The sequence below is a fragment of the Cervus elaphus genome, chromosome 16 (assembly GCF_910594005.1).
Source record: "Cervus elaphus chromosome 16, mCerEla1.1, whole genome shotgun sequence".
Classification (NCBI taxonomy): Eukaryota; Metazoa; Chordata; class Mammalia; order Artiodactyla; family Cervidae; genus Cervus; species Cervus elaphus.
In genome coordinates, this window is record NC_057830.1 from 10,452,157 (window position 1) to 10,473,129 (window position 20,973).

The 20,973-nt window shown below is 40.9% G+C and overlaps 1 protein-coding gene across 1 annotated transcript; it reads left to right on the top strand.

Annotated features, from left to right (window-relative positions):
• Positions 1–1,416: 1,416 nt before the first annotated feature.
• Positions 1,417–19,091, top strand: LOC122710202 (INTS3 and NABP interacting protein). Its single transcript, XM_043927845.1, has 5 exons — positions 1,417–1,583; positions 2,855–2,937; positions 12,767–12,869; positions 14,943–15,033; positions 16,361–19,091. Exons 2-5 carry the CDS (start codon positions 2,913–2,915, stop codon positions 16,454–16,456), a joined length of 315 nt encoding a protein of 104 aa, XP_043783780.1. The 5' UTR covers positions 1,417–1,583; positions 2,855–2,912; the 3' UTR covers positions 16,457–19,091.
• Positions 19,092–20,973: the final 1,882 nt, after the last annotated feature.

Genomic DNA, 20,973 nt, shown 5'->3' on the forward strand with positions numbered 1-20,973 from the left:
GCCAAAGTATTGGAGTTTCAGCTTTAACATCAGTCCTACCAATGAACACCCAGGACTGATTTCCTTTAGGATGGACTGGTTGGATCTCCTTGCAGTCCAAGGGACTCTCAAGAGTCTTCTCCAACACCACAGTTCAAAAGCATCAGTTGTTTGGCACTCAGCTTTCTTTATAGTCCAACTCTCACATCCACACATGACCACTGGAAAAACCACAGCCTTGACTAGACCGACCTTTGTTGACAAAGTAATGTCTCTGCTTTTTAATATGCTGTCTAGGTTGGTCATAGCTTTCCTTCCAAGGAGTAAGCGTCTTTTAATTTCATGGCTGTAATCACCATCTGCAGTGATTTTGAAGCCCCTAAAAATAAAGTCAGCCACTGTTTCCACTGTTTCCCCATTTATTTGCCATGAAGTGATGGGACCAGATGCCATGATCTTAGTTTTCTGAATGTTGAGCCTTAAGCCAACTATTTCACTCTCCTCTTTCACTTTCATCAAGAGGCTCTTTATTTCTTCTTCACTTTCTGCCGTAAGGGTGGTGTCATCTGCATATCCGAGGTTATTGTTATTTCTCCCAGCAATCTTGATTCCAGCTTGTGCTTCCTCCAGCCCAGGGTTTCTCATGATGTACTCTGCATATAAGTTAAATAAGCAGGGTGACAATATACAGACGGACTCCTTTTCCTATTTGGAACCAGTCTGTTGTTCCATGTCCAGTTCTAACTGTTGCTTCCTGACCTGCATACAGGTTTCTCAACAGGCAGGTCAGGTGATCTGGTATTCCCATCTCTGTAAGAATTTTCCAGAGCTTGATGTGGTCCACACTGTCAAATGCTTTGGCAGAGTCAATAAAGCAGAAGTAGATGTTTTTCTGGAACTCTCTTGCTTTCTCAATGACCCAACGGATGTTGGCAATTTGATCTCTGGTTCCTCTGCCTTTTCTAAAACCAGATTGAACATCTGGAAGTTCACGGTTCACGTATTGCTGAAGCCTGGCTTGGAGAATCTACAAGTTTAGTGCTTATCTTATGTTTAATTAAAGTAGAAAAGTATCCCCGGGATTTGTGTACATTAAGATGCGCAACCCCAAGAGGGTTGTTAAAGCTCGCTCTCCGAGTGCCAACCGCAGCTCTGCCTCAGTCCCAACCTAAGTGGACTCACACTTGCTGTGATGGTGGCTTTTCTCCCCCCAGCGGTCTGGACGGAATAGTTACTTGCGGTGCTAGGGACCCATTCTGTCTCTGCCCCGCCCCTACGTCCCTGCGCGCCCCGCCCCTTTCTGGCCCTGCCCCCGGCCTGCAAGTTCCATGAGCCTCTCTGGCTGCCACTCTTTGGAAAGGAAGTGGCGTATCATGAGGTTGGCAGTTAAAGTACGAATCACCGTGAGGAGCGGCCGTTGGGTCCAGGCGGGAGGCGGGACTTCCGCCCCATCGTGGGTAGGTCCCTGGGAGGCGGAAGAGCAGCGGGGGCTGGAAGGTTGTGGAGTTGCATGTTGAGCTCGAGTTGCGGGTGTTTAAGTGGTCGCGCCCCCTTTGGAGAACGCGACCCGACGGCTAGGCGGCCCTGGGCTCTTCCGCCTCGCGGTAAGTAGGATCACCTGCGGCACCGGTTATGGAGGTGTGTGGCCCCGGTGCTGACCTGCCGCCACCCCTTGCCGTAGGACAGTGGCTTCCCCGTCAGCTTTGCCTCCCGCATTCACTCCCCGTGTTGTCCTGGGTCGCAGCCGCAGCCGCTGCGCCAGCCCTCCACGCACGCTCCAGCACCCTTCTGAGACGCTGGTCCAACCTTGTCCCGTCCCTGCTTGGCGTCCCCACACAAGATGGCCCTCTTGTTCCTCCCTTCCTAACCCAGTTTCGCCTGCTCTGTACTTAAGCCGCAGGAGACACCTAACATTATTTTGTTCAAAGCTGACATTTGTTTACTAGCTCTTTCCCTTTCGTGCGGATATTAGAAGGCATACCTCGTCACGCCAGGAGAATCAGTTCGTCTCGGCTCACAAAGCGTTGTTTACGCCTTGTAAAAAGCGCGTATTAAACTTTTTTTAGTATGGTTGCTTGAATGAGACTGTGTTTTCCCACTGGATTGTACATTTCATGAGAGCAAGAGTAGTATCTTGCTCATTTGGGATCTACCCAAGGCCTAGTTCAAAAGCACGAAGTTTAAAACTAATCTTATTCGCACTAGCTTCATCACCGTGGGCACAATCTCCCCATTTATAAAGTGGTGATAAATAAAATAACTAATTTCAGTCATCTTACATAGTGTAGAGTACAGAGTATATACTGGCTAAATATTCGGCTTGTTTCCCTTTTTAGCCTTGAGCAGTATACACAGTAGTTGTTAGGTAGGTATCTTAAATGAATCCAAAGGCACTATAGTTGAGTGATTTTTGCTTCCTAGCCCTGTAATCGCATTGATAGCATCAATTAGTTGATACATTTGGTAGTATTTGGTAAACATAACCTAATGATGTAATTAAAGACAGTAATGCTAACTGTTGGTATCAACATCTGCAAGAATAAACATTTGACTTTCACTCTCTAATTAAGTGGGCTTCCCAGGTGGTGCTAGAGGTAAAGAACCCATCTGACAATGACGGAGACATAAAAGACGATGGTTCCATCCCTGGGTCAGGAAGATCTCCTGGAGTAGGAAATGGCAACCCACTCCAGTATTCTTGTCTGGAAAATCCCATGGACACAGGAGCCTGGCAGGCTTTAAGGTCACAGAGTCAAACATGACTGAAGCAACTGAGCCCTCTAAATAACTTGAGGTGTTTGCTTTAAGTTGTGTGCCTTTCAGACATATATTTCTGAAGAGATGAAGATAAGTGTGTACACATTATTTTTTACAGGTGTTTGTAAGGTGCTGCCCAGTTACCCCTGAACATAGTTGAAACAGAAAATAGGAAGATGGCAGCAAACCCTTCAGGACAAGGTAAGTGCATCCTGGGATTTCTTTTATTACTAGGAACTTTTCCCCTCAAAGTATTTTGATAGAAAATTTAGCATAGGGCAGTTACTGTAGCCAGAATTAAAAATGAATAGCAAAAAGAAAAGACTAGCAAAGTAAAATCTCATATTTGAAGCAATTCCAGCATTTTGTCTATATGTCAGTCAGTTCAGTCGCTCAGTCGTGTCCGACTCTGCGACCCCATGAACCACAACACGCCAGGCCTCCCTGTCCATCACCAACTCCCAGAGTTTACTCAAACTCATGTCCATCGAGTCGGTGATGCCATCCAACCATCTCATCCTCTGTCCCCTTCTCCTCCCGCCTTCACTCTTTGCCAGCATCAGGGTCTTTTCAAATGAGTCAGTTCTTCACATTAGGTGGCCAAAGTATTGGAGCTTCAGCATCAGTCCTTCCAATGACTATTCAGGACTGATCTCCTTTAGGATGGACTGGTTGGATCTCCTTGCTGTCCAAGGGACTCTCAAGAGTCTTCTCCAACACCACAGTTTAAAAGCATCAATTCTTTGGCGCTCAGCTTTCTTTTTTTTTTTCCAGCTTTCTTTATAGTCCAATTCTCACATCTGTACATGACTACTGGAAAAACCATAGCTTTGACTAGATGGACCTTTATTGGCAAAGTAATGTCTCTACTTTTTAATATGCTGTCTAGGTTGGTCATAACTTTTCTTCCAAGGAACAAACAAACGTCTTTTCAGTTCATGGCTGCAGTCACCATCTGTAGTGATTTTGGGGCCCCCAAAAATGAAGTCTATCACAGTTTCCACTGTTTCCCCATCTATTTGCCATGAAGTGATGGGACCAGATGCCATGATCTTAGTTTTCTGAATGTTGAGTTTTAAACCAAATTTTCACTCTCCTGTTTCACTTTCATCAAGAGGCTCTTTATTTCTTCACTTTCTGCCATAAGGGTGGTGTCATCTGCATATCTGAGGTTATTGATATTTCTCCCAGCAATCTTGATTCCAGCTTGTGCTTCATCCAGTCCAGCATTTCTCATGCTGTACTCTGCATATAAGTTAAATAAACAGAGTGACAATATAAAGCCTTGAACATACTCCTTTCCCAGTTTGGAACCAGCCTGTTGTTCCAAGTCCAATTCTAACTGTTGGCTTTTTGACCTGCGTATCGATTTCTCCAGTTAGGTGGTCTGGTATTCCCATCTCTGTAAGAATTTTCCAGAGTTTGATGTGGTCCACACAGTCAAAGGCTTTGGCATAGTCAATGAAGCAGAAGTAGATGTTTTTATGGAACTCTCTTGCTTTTTAAATGATCCAGCAGATGTTGGCAATTTGATCTCTGGTTTCTCTGTCTTTCCTAAATCCAGGTTGAACATCTGGAACATCTAAATCCTATAATTTAATCTGTGTTAATATTGCTCACATTGTAAACTTCAGGTCCTCCTCTGACATTTGTTCTCTTACTTTCTTACTTGAGATCAGCACCACTTTTGAAGAAGTTAATATTGTCATTGGGCCATATCCATGCCTTTATTTTCATTTGCTTGAAAAACTTTCCATACACATTTCATCTGTATTAAGAGCTCCTTAAAGCAAATCAAGTTAGATATATCCCAAGGAAGGAGTTTTTGTTTAGTTTAAAAGTAAGTTTTCAAAAGCAAAGTTTAATCTCCAGAAAGTATTCAGTTCCACCTTGTAAGTGAAAATTACAGACTTACAGACCTACTTTTGAAACAAACTTCTGTTTTCCTCTCCATATCAAAATTAAGCATCCATTTGACAGATCTTATTTTTAAATTAATCTTCGTCATGTTTCATTTTAAACGTCACATAAACATGTTTGTGTCCAGCTCACACTCACTATGCTGTCTGTGAGAATCATCCATGTTGTGGCATGTATCAATTGTTCATTCTTTTTTATTGCAGACTAGTATTCCATTGCATGAATTTACCACAGTTTCCTTATTCATTTTCCTTTTTGGAGACTTTGGGGTTCTATCAGTTTGGGTCATTGTGAATAAAGCTGCTTTGAATATTTGTCAGTCTTTTTGCAGATATTTGGATAAATAGCTACGAGTGGAGCAGTGGAGTGTACTTTACATTCCCTCTACTAAAGTGTGATAATTCTGGTTGCTCCATATAGAGCACTGTTGGTCTTTTCAATTTTAGCCATTTTAGAGGGTGTAAAGTGACATCTCATTGTGGTATTAACTTTCATTTCCCTGATGACAAATGTTGGGCACTTTATAATGTGCTTATTGGCCATTGCAAATCTTTGTTAAGTGTTTGGTCAGACTTCCTTTTGCTCATTTTTTTAAAAATTGGGTTATTTTTATTATCAGTTTTTTTTTTTAAGAGTCGAGATACAGGTTCTGTGTCACTGCTAATTACATCACCTAAATCAATCATTTTGGAGTTGGTTTCTGTTCACTGCATTTTTTTTTTTTTTTTTTGAGTATGGGTCACATTTTTCTTTTTCTTACTGTAAGTCCAAGTCACTCAGTCATGTCTGACTTTTTGTGACCCCATAGACTGTATAGTCCATGGAATTCTCTAGGCCAGAATACTGGAATGGGTAGCTTTTCCCATTTCCAGGGGACTTTCCCAACCCAGGGATCGAACCCAGGTCTCCCACATTGCAGGTGGATACTTCACCAGCTGAGCCACAAGGGAAGCCCAAGTTTCTTACTAAGTGATTTGTTATGAAATCCTGGGTTCTGCAACTAATACACTATAGAGTTCCTGGATTCTGTTATATTCCTCTGAAATGTGATTTTTGTTCTAGCAGATGGCTTGGCTCAACTCATACTCCAAACAAACTCTTGTCTCCTTTATGTTGGGCTAGAGCAGCTGAAATCTTGCTCACTTTTTTTTTTAATCTTAAACAATAGTCTTTATTTTTACACAAGGCAGTAAAATGGTGCAGTTCCTCAAAGGGTACTTGGAATTAGAAAATACATCCTGGGTGTGAAAGTTTTAGTTGCTAAGTTGCGTCCAACACTTTGTGACCCCATGGACTGCAGCCTGCCAGGCTCCTCTGTTCATGGGGTTTTCTAGGCAAGAATACTGGAGTGAGTTCCCATTTCCTTCTCCAGGGAATGCTTCCCAGGATTGAATCTGAGTCTTCTGCCTTGGCAGGCAGGTTCTTTACCACCAAGCCACCTGGGAAGCCCTTTACAGAAGTGTGGTATTGTAAAAAACTAGCTGTGGTGACAGCTTTACTGGGTGTAACCAGCTAATACAGTTCTGTTCTCTCAAATGTCTAAGAGTGACTTGTGTGTTCTGTGGACTAATTACAGGTCAGCATTCCCCTGTGGTCTCTGACCTCTTCTTTTCAACAGGTTATAGGGATTCAGATTAAAATTTGAACCAAAATGAAACTAAGAGAAATCCATTTTGGAGAGAAAATATGCTTCTCAGAGTCACACCATGAAGTCCAAATGAAAACAAAATAAATATTTTTATCCTTCTGTTGTAATAGCACAGATATTCAAGATTTATAATTTTTTTAAGCAGTTGGAATAAAGCACAATCATTTTTACTGTTGCCTTTGATTGATCCGTAGTCAAATCCACTATGAAACATCCCCTAAACAGAAGCAAATTTAGATTAGTCCTTTGACTTTGTTGCTCTTTTGTCAGTGATTTTTTGGTGTCATGAGCTGTTGCTATTAGACACCAGCAGAGGGAGTCCATTTCATATTCTGTAGACTCTGAGACTCTCAGGGAAAATAAACTATTTATTTGGAGCTACTGCATTTTACTCTCTATGTTAAATTACTTCTGTACTGTTTATGTGTATTGGAACTACTTATTATAAAGATTGAAGACAAAGTTCCATAATTATCTTACAATAATAACCAAAAGAACAATGACTTTTACAAAAATCTTCCTCTGTGTGGTGTAATGGATTAATGTCTCTACTGTAGGGGACAGGCGATCTTTTAGATCTAGCAGTCTATCATACTAGAGTAGCAATCTGAACTAAATTTCACAAGCTCTTGGCAGACAGTTACTGAAGTCTCTCTCTCATTTCTCCTTAGCATTCATCATAGTGTGAAACATTTCATGGGTTCATAATAATTATTTGATTGATAAGTAACATTTTGAGAATTTAATATGTAGAGGCAGATTGTCAAACTGGAATTTGGCCAAGGTACCATTCCTATGGAAAGAGGCTCTGATGACTGGTAAATATCAGAGTCCTGTGATCATGTGTTGGCAGTTGGGAGATTGGTCTAACCTGATTTCAGCTACATAGAGAAACCTGGTGAAAAACTAAGTAACATCCTAATTCTTTTAATTCTTTTATAGTTATCTCATAATTCTTTGAGTAATAACTGTAATTGCTGCAATCCAGTGATGGGAACTATTGATTTGGGGCCTCTTTGGATGTTCTTAGCTGTGATTTCAGGATGCTATGTGGGATTGGAGTAGCATAGCTCCTGGGAGGTGTCTTGGTGACCTCAGACCCATGTACCTAAACCATCTATGGTCCAGAAGGAAAGCAAATTTACCCTTCAGGCTTGTAGTAAGGTATGCTACCTCTCAATTAAGAATTTTTCCTAGTGATGCATAAAAATCACCTTAAAATTCTTGTATTTATACCTTTCTTAAAGATGAGTGTGGGGATGCAAAGACACAATTTTTTTTTTAATAACAGATATGTTTATTATTACATGTCTGCAAAGACACAATTTGGAGTTGGTTTTTTAAAGCTAGATTTCGAAGTAAATAAAGCTAGATTTCTTTCTGTCTCATTTTTTACTGCCAAGGCACAGGCACTACAGTAGTTTTCTGATGCTGGAATTGATCTATAGGCCCAGGTTCAAATAGGAATGAAACTGAATTGAGACAGAGTGTTATGTAAACTAGAATGAGATTGTTTGTATAGTAAAAGAGAGCTTATGATCCCCAGGTCCATTCAGACTGACCTGGGAGGCCAGTCATGTGAGTGTAACCTAGAAAGTTATGCTAATCAGTTGTACCCTTTGTAATAGAAACCTGTTTACTGAAAGAGAATTGTCAGAATGGGGCTGACAAGAATCTAGTGAGGAGACTTTCCTGGTAGTCCAGTGGCTAAAACTCTGGGCTCCCAATGCAGTGGGCCCAGGTTCGACCCCTGGTCAGGGAACTAGATCCCACATACCTCAACTAAGACTTAGCACAACCAAATAAATAAATACTTTTTTTTTTTTTTAAAGAATCTAGTGAGGTTAACAATCTAAATGATAGAGAACACTAAGTGATAATAAAAGTAATAGCTAGTATCTAGTAAGCATTGGAAGGACTGATGTTGAAGCTGAAACTCCAATACGTTGGCCACCTGATGTGAAGAGCTGACTCATTTGAAAAGACCCTGATGCTGGGAAAGATTGAGGACAGGAGGAGAAGGGGACAACAGAGGATGAGATGGTTGGATGGCATCACCGACTCAATGGACATGGGTTTGGGTGGACTCCAGGAGTTGGTGATGGACAGGGAGGCCTGGCGTGCTGCGGTTCATGGGGTCGCAAAGAGTCGGACATGACTGAGTGAACTGAACTGAACCACGTGGCAGGCAGTATGCTAGGTATTTTATTTATATTTACTATATTTCCTATAACCATCCTTCAAAGTTGTCATTGTTATGCCCATCGGTCCTGCATAGTGAGGTAATTTTCCCAATATTAAATAGTAACTGGTAGTACTGAGATGAGAACCCAAATTGAATCTGTGCCCAAGTTCCCTGTTGATTGTTTCCCAAACTGCACTTTTGCTGTGGGTTAGAACATTCTAATTATAGCATCCAAGAAAAATTGGGAGCTCTAGACTAGGGGCAAAAGATCTCATTTTTATTTTTGTGTCTCTTATGCATCTGTCATTAAGCAGAAAATCCTTACTATGAACTCTAAAATAAAATATAAAATGTAAAAATACTAAAACTATTTACTATAAATAAGCTCAGGGAAATGAGTTTATCTGTAAGAGGAAAAGGAAAATGAATGAGGAGGAAAGGGTGATTCAAGCAGAAGAGATTTCATCATCTTATTTAGCCACTGATGAAGACAAGGAACCTCAATGGATAGAAGAAGAGGCAGTAGCTTAAAGGGGTAAGTCCTTGGGGTCTAAGAGAGAAAGAACTTGAACACAGGGAGATCACCTGAGCAGACATCAGGGCTTATTCTTTTCCTTGATCTCTGTTTTCAGTAAATTCTAAAAGGTGGCTAAAAGTTGAATAATTTTTTTTAAAGTGTTGAATAATTTTTTAATCTTGCAAGTTATAGGAAGTGTTTGCCATTAACTAGCTATCTAGAAGACCAGATACTGCTATTAACTAATTCATGTTAATAATGTTATATTTTTTATTCTGCCAAGACCTAGACTCAGGCAATCTCTCCTGAATTAATATAAGCTTGAACCACTGGATACATTTTATGAATCATTAAGGAGGCAGAATAATATTCTGCCTGCCTACCCTCCAAAAAATTGGCAACCTGCTCCAATATTCTTGCCTGGAAAATTCCATGGACAGAGGAGCCTGGCGGGCTACAGTCCATGGGGTCGCAAAGAGTTGGACATGACTGAACACACACACACACACACACACACACACACACACACACACACCAAAAAACACCCACATCACACCCACACCCACACCCACACACACCAGAAAACACCCACATCACACACCCCCCCCCCCCACACACACCAGAAAACACCCACATCACACCCACACCCACCCACCCACACACCAAAAAACACCCACATCACACCCACCCCCCCACACACACACACATACACCAGAAAACACCCACATCATAATCCCCGGGACCTGTGACTATTGTTACCTTACATGGCAGACGGAATTTTGCACACGTGGTTAATTAAGGTTAAGGGCCTTGAGATGGGAAGGTTATCCTAGATTATCCAGGTGGGTCTATTTTAGTCACTTGAGTCTTTAAAAGCAGGGAGCTTTTCCCTGGCTATGTCAGAGAGAAATGACCACAGAAGTCGGGTTAGCGGGTGCAACAATGTTGACTTCGCAGCAGGAGAAAGGGGACCACAAGCCAGGGAACTCAGGCAGGTCTGAGTTCTGATGGAACTCATCATGTCTGATGGAAAAAGGCAGGGAAACCGATTCTCTCTTAGAGCCTCCAGAAAGGAATTGCAGCTCTTGATTTTAGCCCAGTGAGATTACTGACCTGTAGAACTGAAAGATAATAGATTCTTGTTGTTTTAAGCTATTGAGTTTGTGGTCATTTTTTTTTTTTAACAGCAGCAATAATGTACCATTTAACTACATGAGCCAGAAACCTCAGAATTATCCATGACACCTTATTCCTTATTCCTCATATTGATTCTCTCATTGTCCCGTGGATTTAACCGCCTAAAAAGCTCTTGGGTTTGTCATGTCTGTTCACTTCTCTGGTCATAAACAACCTCTCATCTCTAGCTTGTTCTACTGGCTCTTTTCCTCTTATCTAGTCTGTTCTCAACCTTGTACCTTCCGTGATCTTTCTACCAGGGGCGGGGTTATTTTGTCCCTCCACCCCTAAGTAAATGAATTAATCTCACATTTCAGCTCCAGCGTTCCTTCTGGGGAGACTGCTGTGACACTGCCCCCCTCCCAGTCTCAGTCAGGCTGACTCAACGTTGAGTCCTACAGTGATTGTTGTACATGCTGGTAGAACTTTATTTCTTTATTTCAGACTGCTCATCTGAGACTCCAATCATACACTCATCTGTGTCGTTATTTGATAATCTCTATCTTCACTGGAATGTTTTAAGAACCATGAGAGCTAGAATGAAGTCAAGTTGTGACACATCATTACATTCTTAGCATCTGCCTTAGTGCCTGTCTGTATGTCATTTATACACATGTTAAACTAATGGTTTATTAGTAAACCAATAAACTAAGTGGAGGAATGGACTCCTCCAGGACTAAACAGCTCGTTGGTTTTTGAGGCCGGGACACTGAGCAGCTTGCAGGGTCCCAGTTACCCGATCAGGGGTCGGGCCTCGGCCAGGGCGGCCAGAGCACGCAGTGCTGACAGTGGGCCACCAGGGGACCTCCCCTGGACAGCTCTCTCAGGATGATGGAGTCTGATTTACTGTAGAGTTGTGAAGAGTATATAGCTTGTAAGATAACTACTTGAAAGGATTTGAATTTTTTAAATATCCTTAAAAATAATCATTGTTATGAAAGCAGTATAATTGGAAAGTAGATTATCCATAACCCCACTTATCAAACAGTAATTTTCATTCTTTAGTTTTAGATTTTTTTCAATAAAAAGATTTCCTATTAGTCTTTGTTTAAGTGTCATAGAACTATTCACACAAAGTGAATTATTAGCTGTTAGGGTTTAAGTGCAATTTGATGTAATGCTAGTTACTCCAGAATATTTTTAGTGACACAGAAATGTGTGGTATTAAAATGTTTCTATAAATGAATGTGGAAATGAAAGTACATATGATTGTGAATGGAGACAGAGTTATAGTTCTAAAAGTAGAACTTTTAGAGTGTGCTGCATTATTATAAAATAATTTTACTAGGAAAAAGTTTAGTTATAAAGAAATAGTACTTCCTACTGTACATGAGATAATATGTTTTATTACCCTCATGCTTCTAAGAATGTAAAAGTTACCTTTAACTTTAAGATACATATAAAATAACATAAAAGTAAAATGCTGAATTATGGCAAGAGATATTTTGTGTTAAAAAACAGTTCATGTGGTGATTGTAATAGAAGTTAACTTTTATATATCTATGCCTTTGAGTTAAGTTTGTGCAAACCTTGACAATGGGAGAATCTTGCTTTAGAAAGTTATACTTAACTACTTCACATAACACACCTTCCCTGGTGGCTCAGTGGTAAAGAATCTGCCTGCCAATGTAGGAGACTCAGGTTCAATCCCTGGATTGGGAAGATCCCCTGGAGGAGGAAATGGCAACCTGCTCCAGTAATCCTGCCTGAAGAATCCCACGGACAGAAGAGCCTGGAGGGCTATAGTTCATATGGTTGCAAAGAGCCAGACATAACTGAGCGACTAAGCATAACAGACTTCACGTAACAAATAGACTACCTAGTTTTTTGCCTTAAGTTTCAAATTTGAAATAAGCTATTATTGTTACTTAAGTTCTGTTGACTATATATGTCTATAATATAGTAAATGTTTTGTGCAAAAACTGACATATAAATTATTTTTGAAAACTCAAGAAGGAAGTACAATTTTGGGACATCAGACAAGATCAGAAAATAAGAGCCTAAAAGACCTGACCATAGCCTTTCCCTTTCAGTTATGTTCTATTTCTCTCTCAGAACTGTTTGCTAGTCAGTTGCAATTCTTTGACTTGTTCCTTGAAAGACTGTGTGTCATTTCTGAATGAAAGCAGTTGAAAAAAAGAAATACTGTTTTGACCTGAGTATATCTAGTACTTTTCATGCTTTCCACTTCCATGAAAGAGGCATTCATAAAGACTCCTAAAACTGAGAACTAAGAAAATCTCCACTTCAGAGATTGACTGAGCAAGATAGAGACTGATCCCTGCAGGATCTGGGGCCACAGAGATTTAAGAAACAGATGCTGTTACCCACCTTTGGGGATTAAAATTCTGTAGAATTAAGTCTTAAAAGTCCTCAGTCAGTGTTATACTTTGCTTTTATCTGCATATAATGTTGTTACAGTTGGTTGAAAATAGGCAATAGAGAGACAGGGAAAACTGCTTACTAGTAGTTCATTATCATGTTAGAGAATAAAATTTTGCTTTCTGGATTTCTAGGTAGCCTAGGCTTATAAAATAGCTCTAATCTGTTTTCTTTCTTTCTCATTCCCCACCCCCTCTCTTAGGTTTTCAAAACAAAAATAGAGTTGCAATCTTGGCAGAACTGGACAAAGAAAAAAGAAAGTTACTAATGCAGAACCAATCTTCAACAAATCATCCTGGAGCTAGGTATAGAAGAATAATCTGGTTTTTATATTTAGTGATATAAAAACTGTCTTGGACAGAACTAAAATTGGTTGGCAGTGATTTGTTTCTTTAACATTGGAATTTAACATGTGAAGTTTTATTTCCTAGTTGGATTTGAAAAAATTAGATTTTTAAAAATTGATTAGGTTTTAAATATTTTAATTCTAATCAGAATATTTAATTTTCTTTACAGCCTACTTTCAAAAAAAGAAAAGAATTTTGTGTTTTTTGGTTGTTGTTATTCATGAAATTATTGTTAATGTCCCACTTTTTAAGCATTATGCCAAGTAGGTAAAATGGAGGTAGCTTAATGATCTTTATTTCATTTCTGCCATCTTAAATCTCTTCCCTGATACCCATTATTCCATTCAGCCACCACCTTAACTTCCCCTTCTCTCTTTCAGGCAGATCTCTGAAAGGAGTTGTCTGTACCTACTCATCTTTGCTCTCTCACTTATTGACTCCTTAGCCCACTACAGTCTGACTTCCAGGCCTCCCCACCCTAGCCCCAAAGAACAGATTGGAGCCTAGGTCACTTGCAACTTCCTTGTAGCTAAATCTGGTGAACCAAAGCCCTTTTCTTGTTAGACTGCTTAGCATTATTTGAAACCACTGATTTCTTCCTTTTTAAAAAATTTAAATGTAGTTACTGTACAATATTATGTTAGCTTCAGGTTTACTGCATAATGATTTGACATCTGCATGCATTGTGGTCTGATCACTACAATAAGTAACCATCTGTCACTACACAAAGTTATTACAATATTGTTGATCATATTTCTTATGCTGCACATTACATTCCTGTGACCTCTTTGTTTTCTAACAGGTTCGTGCCTCTTAATCCCCTTTACTTGTTTATCCCACCTCACACCCCTCCCCTCTGTTAACCACCTGTTTATCTGTGAGTCTGTTTTATTTTTTTATTATTATTGGTTAATTTTTTGTTTTAATTTTTATTGGTGTATACTTGATACACAATATTGTGTTAGATTCAGGTATACAGAAGTCTGTTTTCATTTTGTTTTTTAGATTCCACATTATAAGTGAGCTCATATGGTATTTGCCATCACAAATGACAAGCTTTTTATTTTTTTTATTCCATTGTATACAGCTCCCTCCCTCCTTAAAATACTCTTCTTGGCTTCCATTCATTCACTGTTATACCGTCTTGGTGTCTGTTTTAGACATTTCTCCACTGCCTGTCTCCTGAATGTTGGCATTCCTCCGAGTTCTGTTCTAGACCCAGTTGCCCAGTGTGCGTCTTTTCACTGGACAGTTGCATCCACTTTCACAGCCTGTTCTTTATGTGCCGATAACTTTGACACACTCACATCTCTAGCCCATTCCTCTCTCAAGTACCAGACTGCCTCCTGGACATCTGCACTTTGATGTCCTACAGGCATTTCACACTTGGGGTGTTCCACACTGACCGTATTCTCGGCTTACTTGTTACCATGAGTGGTACAGATCTACTAGTAATCAGTCAGAAATGTGAACTTTATTATTCCCTCTCACTTCGGTCTCCAAGCATTCATCATTCTCTCATGTTTAATTTCCTGGCCTAGGAATTGGATTTCTTGATTTCTTTCACAAGGCTTACATGTCCTGGTACCTACCTTCCTTCCTAGACTCATTTTTTGACAACCCACTTCTCCCCTCTCCAGCCCGGACCTCCAGTCCTGCTGAACCATAAATTTCTTCAAATGTGTCAGGTTTGAACCCTGCCTTCATATGCCCTACCATCTGCTTGAAATAGTCAGCTGTTTAGTTTTCATCATAAATGTAACTTTATGATAGACCAGAGTACCTCAAATCAGTTTGAAAGCAGAAGACCAAAAATCATTGATAAAAAGGAGATAATCTGAAGCTCTAGTAAATAATACGGGCTTTTCCATATAAATTAATGTAAACAGTGGAAGAAGGAAAAAAGACTTATTCAGGAAGTTTGTGGGGTTTTTTTTTGTAAATAATTCCTATATAGAATATCTAATGAAAAATGTGATTCAGAAGTAAAGGAGTCTCTAAATAGTCAAGTAACTAAGATTCCCATTTTAGCATTGCGCTCTCGAGACCCGCTCTCAACAAGGACTTCCGGGACCACGCTGAGCAGCAGCATATTGCAGCCCAGCAGAAGGCAGCTTTGCAGGTGAGAAAAGTGTGACTGACATTCTCGTCTCACCGGAGATTTCCCGGGGCTTGGAAACCAGCACAGTTCTTATTTTGTATTTCAGTGGAGCAATATCAATAAAAATGGTCCATACATAATTGCAGTGGTTTGCTGACATTAGATCATGCCCAGAAGGACCAATGAAAGTGTTACAGGAGTAATGAAGTATCTTTTATGGTATTGACGTGGTCATGATTGATTCTTTGCTGCACCTGGCAAGAGACTGCTTGCTTGTGCACAAAAGGATATTTGGATGGCCTGAATGAGCTCAAGAAGCTGAATTGGCTGGCTAGTTTAATAGTACATATATATTTTTCAAATTGGTCATGCTGCTGCGTCCTTTGATAGTCTTACTGATTTATTGTTGCTTGGATTCTTTTTTTAATGGTCAGCATATCTGTTTTGGGTGGTGCTAGTGGTCAAGAACCCACCTGCCAATGCAGGAGACATAAGAGACAAAGGTTCGATCCCTGAGTTGGGAAGATCCTCTGGAGGAGGGCATGGCAACCCATTCCAGCATTCTTGCCTGGAGAATCCCATAGACAGAGGAGCCTGGTAGGCTGTAGTCTGTAGGGTTGCAAAGAGTTGGACATGACTGATTAAGACTTAACTCTTAATATGGAAATCTGACAACCCATCATCTTAAAAAAATTGACTGTGATGAACAGTTTTAGTATTTTGTTGATCTTGGATAATTTAAGATTCTCAGAGATCTTGGACAAGACATCGTTACTGATGCTTTCAAGCCTTAGAATCTCAGAATTGCAAGGGACATTACATTAAAGATCATCTCCCTTTAGACCACCTATAAACAGTCCTTTGTTTAGTGACAAAGGACATCACTGGTGGTTTTGTTGTTTATATTCCAGCATTCTCTACAAAACATTGGCATCTTAATCACCAGTAATCAGCTGCCTTCCCCCTTCACCTTCCAACTTCTGCCCTTTCTCACTCTCCTGCTTTATTGACCAAGAGCAGAGCACTCTGGGACCTTGATGCTAGTTTTCCTCCCCACTTCCAGGAACAAAGTAATTCACGTCTTTGACTCAATTATTGACTAATGAGAACCACAAGGAAGAGAGTAGGGAGGATAAATTAGTACCTGGTGCAACTTGTTAATGTGAATTCTTTATTATTGTAGATCCTCTGTGTATTTAAACAAAATTAGCAGCAGCAGAACTGGCTTTTAAAACAAATTTGGTCTTAAGCACTCAGAAAGGGTAAGTAATTTTAATGCCTTGGTTGAAGAACTGTGACTCTTAATAACTAAATTGCCTTTTTTTCTTTTTTTTTTAAACTTTCTTAGCATGCACATGCACATTCATCAGGATACTTCATAACTCAAGATTCTGCATTTGGGAATCTCATTCTTCCTGTTTTACCTCGCCTTGACCCAGAATGAAGAAAATATTTGTAACGGAAGTGACTTGGTAACATCAGATGCCTTCTACTAACCTTCAGTGCTGTACAAACCGTGACTTTCAGAAGTTTGGTGGACTTTTTTATATATTTTGTTTCTTTAAAAGAAAGATAAGTGAAATCAAAAAAAGGAGAGTGACCAGGATGATGAAAGCTCTGGAAGCTGTATTATCTGGGAACTGATGCTGCTGCTCAGGACTATGATCTGTGTGTAAGGCAGTTTGATTTTTAATTCTGAATCAGAGCCCAAAGTGGATGTGGTCACACAACCCACCTCCCAAACTAGTTGGACTGAATATATCATGTCTACAGTAGACTTTCAAGAACCATTTAAAGTACTTTATGAACAAATGAGGGTGCTTTTAAAAAATGTGAACCAGTAGGCTTAAGTTACATTCACATTTGCTGTTTATAGAATTGATATCAGTGTACCTTTTGTGTTTATAGTCATCATATCCTAAAATATCCTTTAACTGGTAACTAGTTTGCCTATTCTCAATTTTAAAAGAAAACCCAAGATGCGAGTAAATTACCTGCCAGTCGTAAATACCTTTTATAAATCTATGCCGCTGTAAATTATGTGACTAAATGCTATTAAAAACAATAAGTACAGTTGTAAATTTTGTACATGCTCTTATTTAGTGTTCCTACATAAATGGTGCGTCTGAACAGTTTTATTGCCCATTTTTGCTCTAACTGGAAACAAAGTTGAGACCCTTTTTCCTTCAAGAGGAAAGAATTAGGTCAAGCAAGTTTCTCAACATGATGCATCTTTAAACAGAACCCAGGATGCTTACTTAAATATGCAGTCCCCACAACTGACCTTAGTCCTACGGAATTAGTGTCTCTGTAATTCAAAATAAAGTCTGAAAATCATGGGCTAGAGAATTAAGTGTTCTTGATATCTAAAAATCCATACATATGTAGGTCCCTGAACCTGAGAGGTCATTTAGCTAATGGTATTTTTTTTTTTTTTTTACTTTTAATAGGATTGAAATTGTTTTATACTGTATCACAGATATAGTATTTTTTATAACTGACCTCATCTTTGGCCTTGTGGTGGTAGGATGAGATTTTAAGCTGAAAGTTACATTTTGAGTCAAGAATTAGAAAAAGTTCATGTCCCTTTTCGAACAGATTCTCCTTCCTTCCCTTAGGCATTTGTTCCATGCACTCAGCCCCATCTCACCTAAACTGTACGAAGCAGGAGTGGACAGCTGTAGATACGGCTGTGCCATTTAGATTCTCTCTGTGGAGAACGGGGGCTGGTTGCCTCATCCGGGTGAGCTGGCAGCTGTCCGCACTGTAATGGTCCCCGTTGCGGCAGAGGCGCCCTTTCTCCCGCCGCTGGCGAGCGCCCGGCCTCTGCCTCCGCCCGTCTCCGGCTCACGCAGCCGGCCCGGCCCTCCTTGTCCCCGTTTTCTTGAGTTGATGTAAGTTACTCTTCTGTGCAGGCCCTGAGCCACTGGCGTCATTCTAAAGCTACTGATGCTGGGGAGATAACATTTCTGGATTGAATAGTTTTTATACTATTGATGCTTCTACCAAACATGTAACTTTTATAACCTGGGTGAAAAGATCTTTTCCCCAGTGGTATCTTTTCTGGTCTCAGCCCTTTAAATAGATACTGCCTTTTTAAACATCTGACTCTTGCAGTCCTGACTAGTAAGCACTTCCTCCTCCCCCTTCCTTACAACCTCAGTTCAGTTCCGTGTGTATTCACTAATGCCTGCTCGTAAAGCACCATGCTTTAAGGGGAAGGGGTGAGTTGAGACCTGCTCTTAAAGAAGCCGCAGTGCGGCGGAGCCCACTCTGGTACAGCAGCGAGGAAGCAGCGTCCAGCGCGTGGCCCGGGAGCAGCAAACCTGAGCATGCGCAGTCTAGTCAGGCCTAGAGGTGACTAATGCGATCTGCCCTGGCAGGGCGAGAAGGTCAGCTCCAGGCAGAGCTCAGGATTTCATCATCAAAGTAGGGACTGCAACAGCTGTGAGGACCGCAGCGGATAATGGGGAGGGCGGTAGTGGGCTCCCGTGGTGCTTCCTCGGCTTGCAGGTGAGTGTGGCTGACCAACTTAACCTTAAGACTGTCACGCTGTCTCCTCTGTAAAAGGGGAAGAATAAACACACTGCCTAATTCATAAATTACCTAGACCAGGATTTTTCAGAGTGCAGGTCTCAATAGGTTACCGAATTGAGAGGCCAACTAAATGGCTGAATGGGGTGTGACCCGCTTTTTTTTTTTTTAATAGAAAACATCAGAGTATATGGCATGTACATAGGAGGTTTTGGTTCATGAATTTCATTTTCTGTGCATTTGTGAGTTTACTTACTTTGTTTATCATATGCTCCACCTGCATGTAAGGTCTTTGAGAGCAAGGGCTTTTGTTCTTACTTCCTGCCTGTTTACTACTGTAGTCTGCTGAGAATAGTATTTGGCATATAGTAGGTGGTCAGTACTTACTGAAGGAATGAATGAATATGACCTGGATTGTGATGTAAAAGGTATTTTTTTTTTTATACTATGAGTCATGGCAAAAATGTTTTGAAAGCCACTTCTTAAATAATACAGATGATAGTGCTTTGTATGACTCTGGAATAAAAACTGAAATGACTCAATAATTTCAAAGGCTGATTTTTTTCCTGAACAATTTATAAGCTTGTCTCATTAAGTTGTCTCAGTTCTTTGCTTTACTTTGGCAATAAAAACTCAAACTTACTATGCATTTAAGGCCTGTTGAGGCAAAGGTTTTGGCATATCAACAGCGAGGACATCAGTTCATTAGTGCAGTTGGTCCCCCAGTTGGAATCCCATCAGCTCTCCAGTAGCATTAAGCCCAACCAGTGTTTACTCAGGACTCCCTCACCTCTGAGTGCACAGCGGCTAGTGTGCAATAGACACCCACATCTTCTTAAGTGAGCAAATAAAGAATGAACTGTGGTGCTGGAGAAGACTTGAGAGTCCCTTGGACAGCAAGGAGATCAAACCAGTCCATCCTAAAGGAAATCCACCCTGAATATTCACTGTAAGGACTGATGCTGAAGCTGAAACTCCAATACTTTGGCCACCTGATGTGAAGAACTGACTCACTAGAAAAGACCCTGATGCTGGGAAAAACTGAGGGCAGGAGAAGAAGAGGGCATCAGAGGATGAGATGGTTGGATGGCATTACCGACTCAATGGACATGAGTTTGAGCAAACTCAAGAGAGAGGGAAGGACAGGGAAGCCTGGCGTGGTGCAGTCCATGGGGTTGCAGAGAGTCAGATATGACTTAGGAACTGAACAACAACAAAAGAATGAACATGGATGGAGGAGGAGAGCTTCGCTGTCCTCAAGAATCTGACAGTTTAGAGCAGGCGACACTAGTAGCAAAGGCTAATAGCACACCAGTAGTGAGGAAGGAATGAGTACATAAGCGTGAAGGACTAGTGAAGGTTCCTTCAGAGAACAATCGTTTGAATTTGGCTTTCAAGATGAGAGATTCAGCCAGGAATGGTGGTAGACCAACATTCACAGCATAGGAAAAACCAGCACAAAGGCAGGAGAGCTGGTGTAGGGGGCATTGTGAAGCAACCTAAAGTCCAGTTTGGTTGGATTTGTATGGACAGATTTGGATAAATTGGAATACGGCAATAATTAGAAATGAGGCCAAACAGAGGCTGTACTCAGAGTGAAATTCCAGGGTGAGGCAAATGTCTCTAGCCTGACATAACAGCTGGGAGCAACTGAACATTTTTGAACACAGACAGGTACAGAGATGAACCAATTAGGCCCTAATCAGCTCTGGGGAAAGGGGAACTTGGAAGGCACCAGAGGAATATTTACTCTCAATTTCTATTGAGAATTCGGACAGGCGTGCTCGTTACATCCATGCCTCAGCTCTAGTCCCATCTAGCTCTTCTCTCCTCCTATAGTTCTTGGATCCTTAACCCAAATTTTTTGTTTCCTCACCTCCCTCCACCCCCATCTGCCTTTCTTCTCTCCCACAGCTCTTCTAGAGCTCTACCTCCAAGAACCTTTTAAGGAAGAAAAAGCAAGGCATCCTCGCACAGTATTCATTCAGTCTGCATGACGGCTCCGTGCATGAGTAGACACTCTTAGTAATCAGCTCGTTCCCCCTTCCTAATAGTGTGTGCATGCTCAGTCGCTCAGTTGTGTCCAACTCTGCTACCCTATGGACCGTAGCCTGCCAGGCTCCTCTGTCCGTGGGATTCTCCAAGCAAGAATACTGGAGTGGGTTGCCATTTCCTACCTCAGGGTATCTTTCTAACCCAGGAATTGAACCTGTGTCCCCTGTGTCTCCTACATTGGCAGGCGGATTCTTTACCACCAAGTCACCTGGAAATCCCATCTTCCCAACAATACTCAGATTTTATTCAGCATGACCCTTCCCCATTACAGCCAATATGCTGACTGTCTCAGCAACAGGTAGGCCTTACATGCTCCAAACTGATCAGGACAACTCCCTTTTGCCATAGCCAGCTGACACATGGCATTTCACA

Coding starts and splice junctions, on each gene's coding strand:
- LOC122710202 (XM_043927845.1), top strand. CDS start 2,913: ATGGCAGCAAACCCTTCAGGACAAG. Junction 12,870..14,942: donor ACAAATCATCCTGGAGCTAG/GTATAGAAGAAT, acceptor TTCCCATTTTAG/CATTGCGCTCTCGAGACCCG. Junction 15,034..16,360: donor AGCAGAAGGCAGCTTTGCAG/GTGAGAAAAGTG, acceptor AAACTTTCTTAG/CATGCACATGCACATTCATC.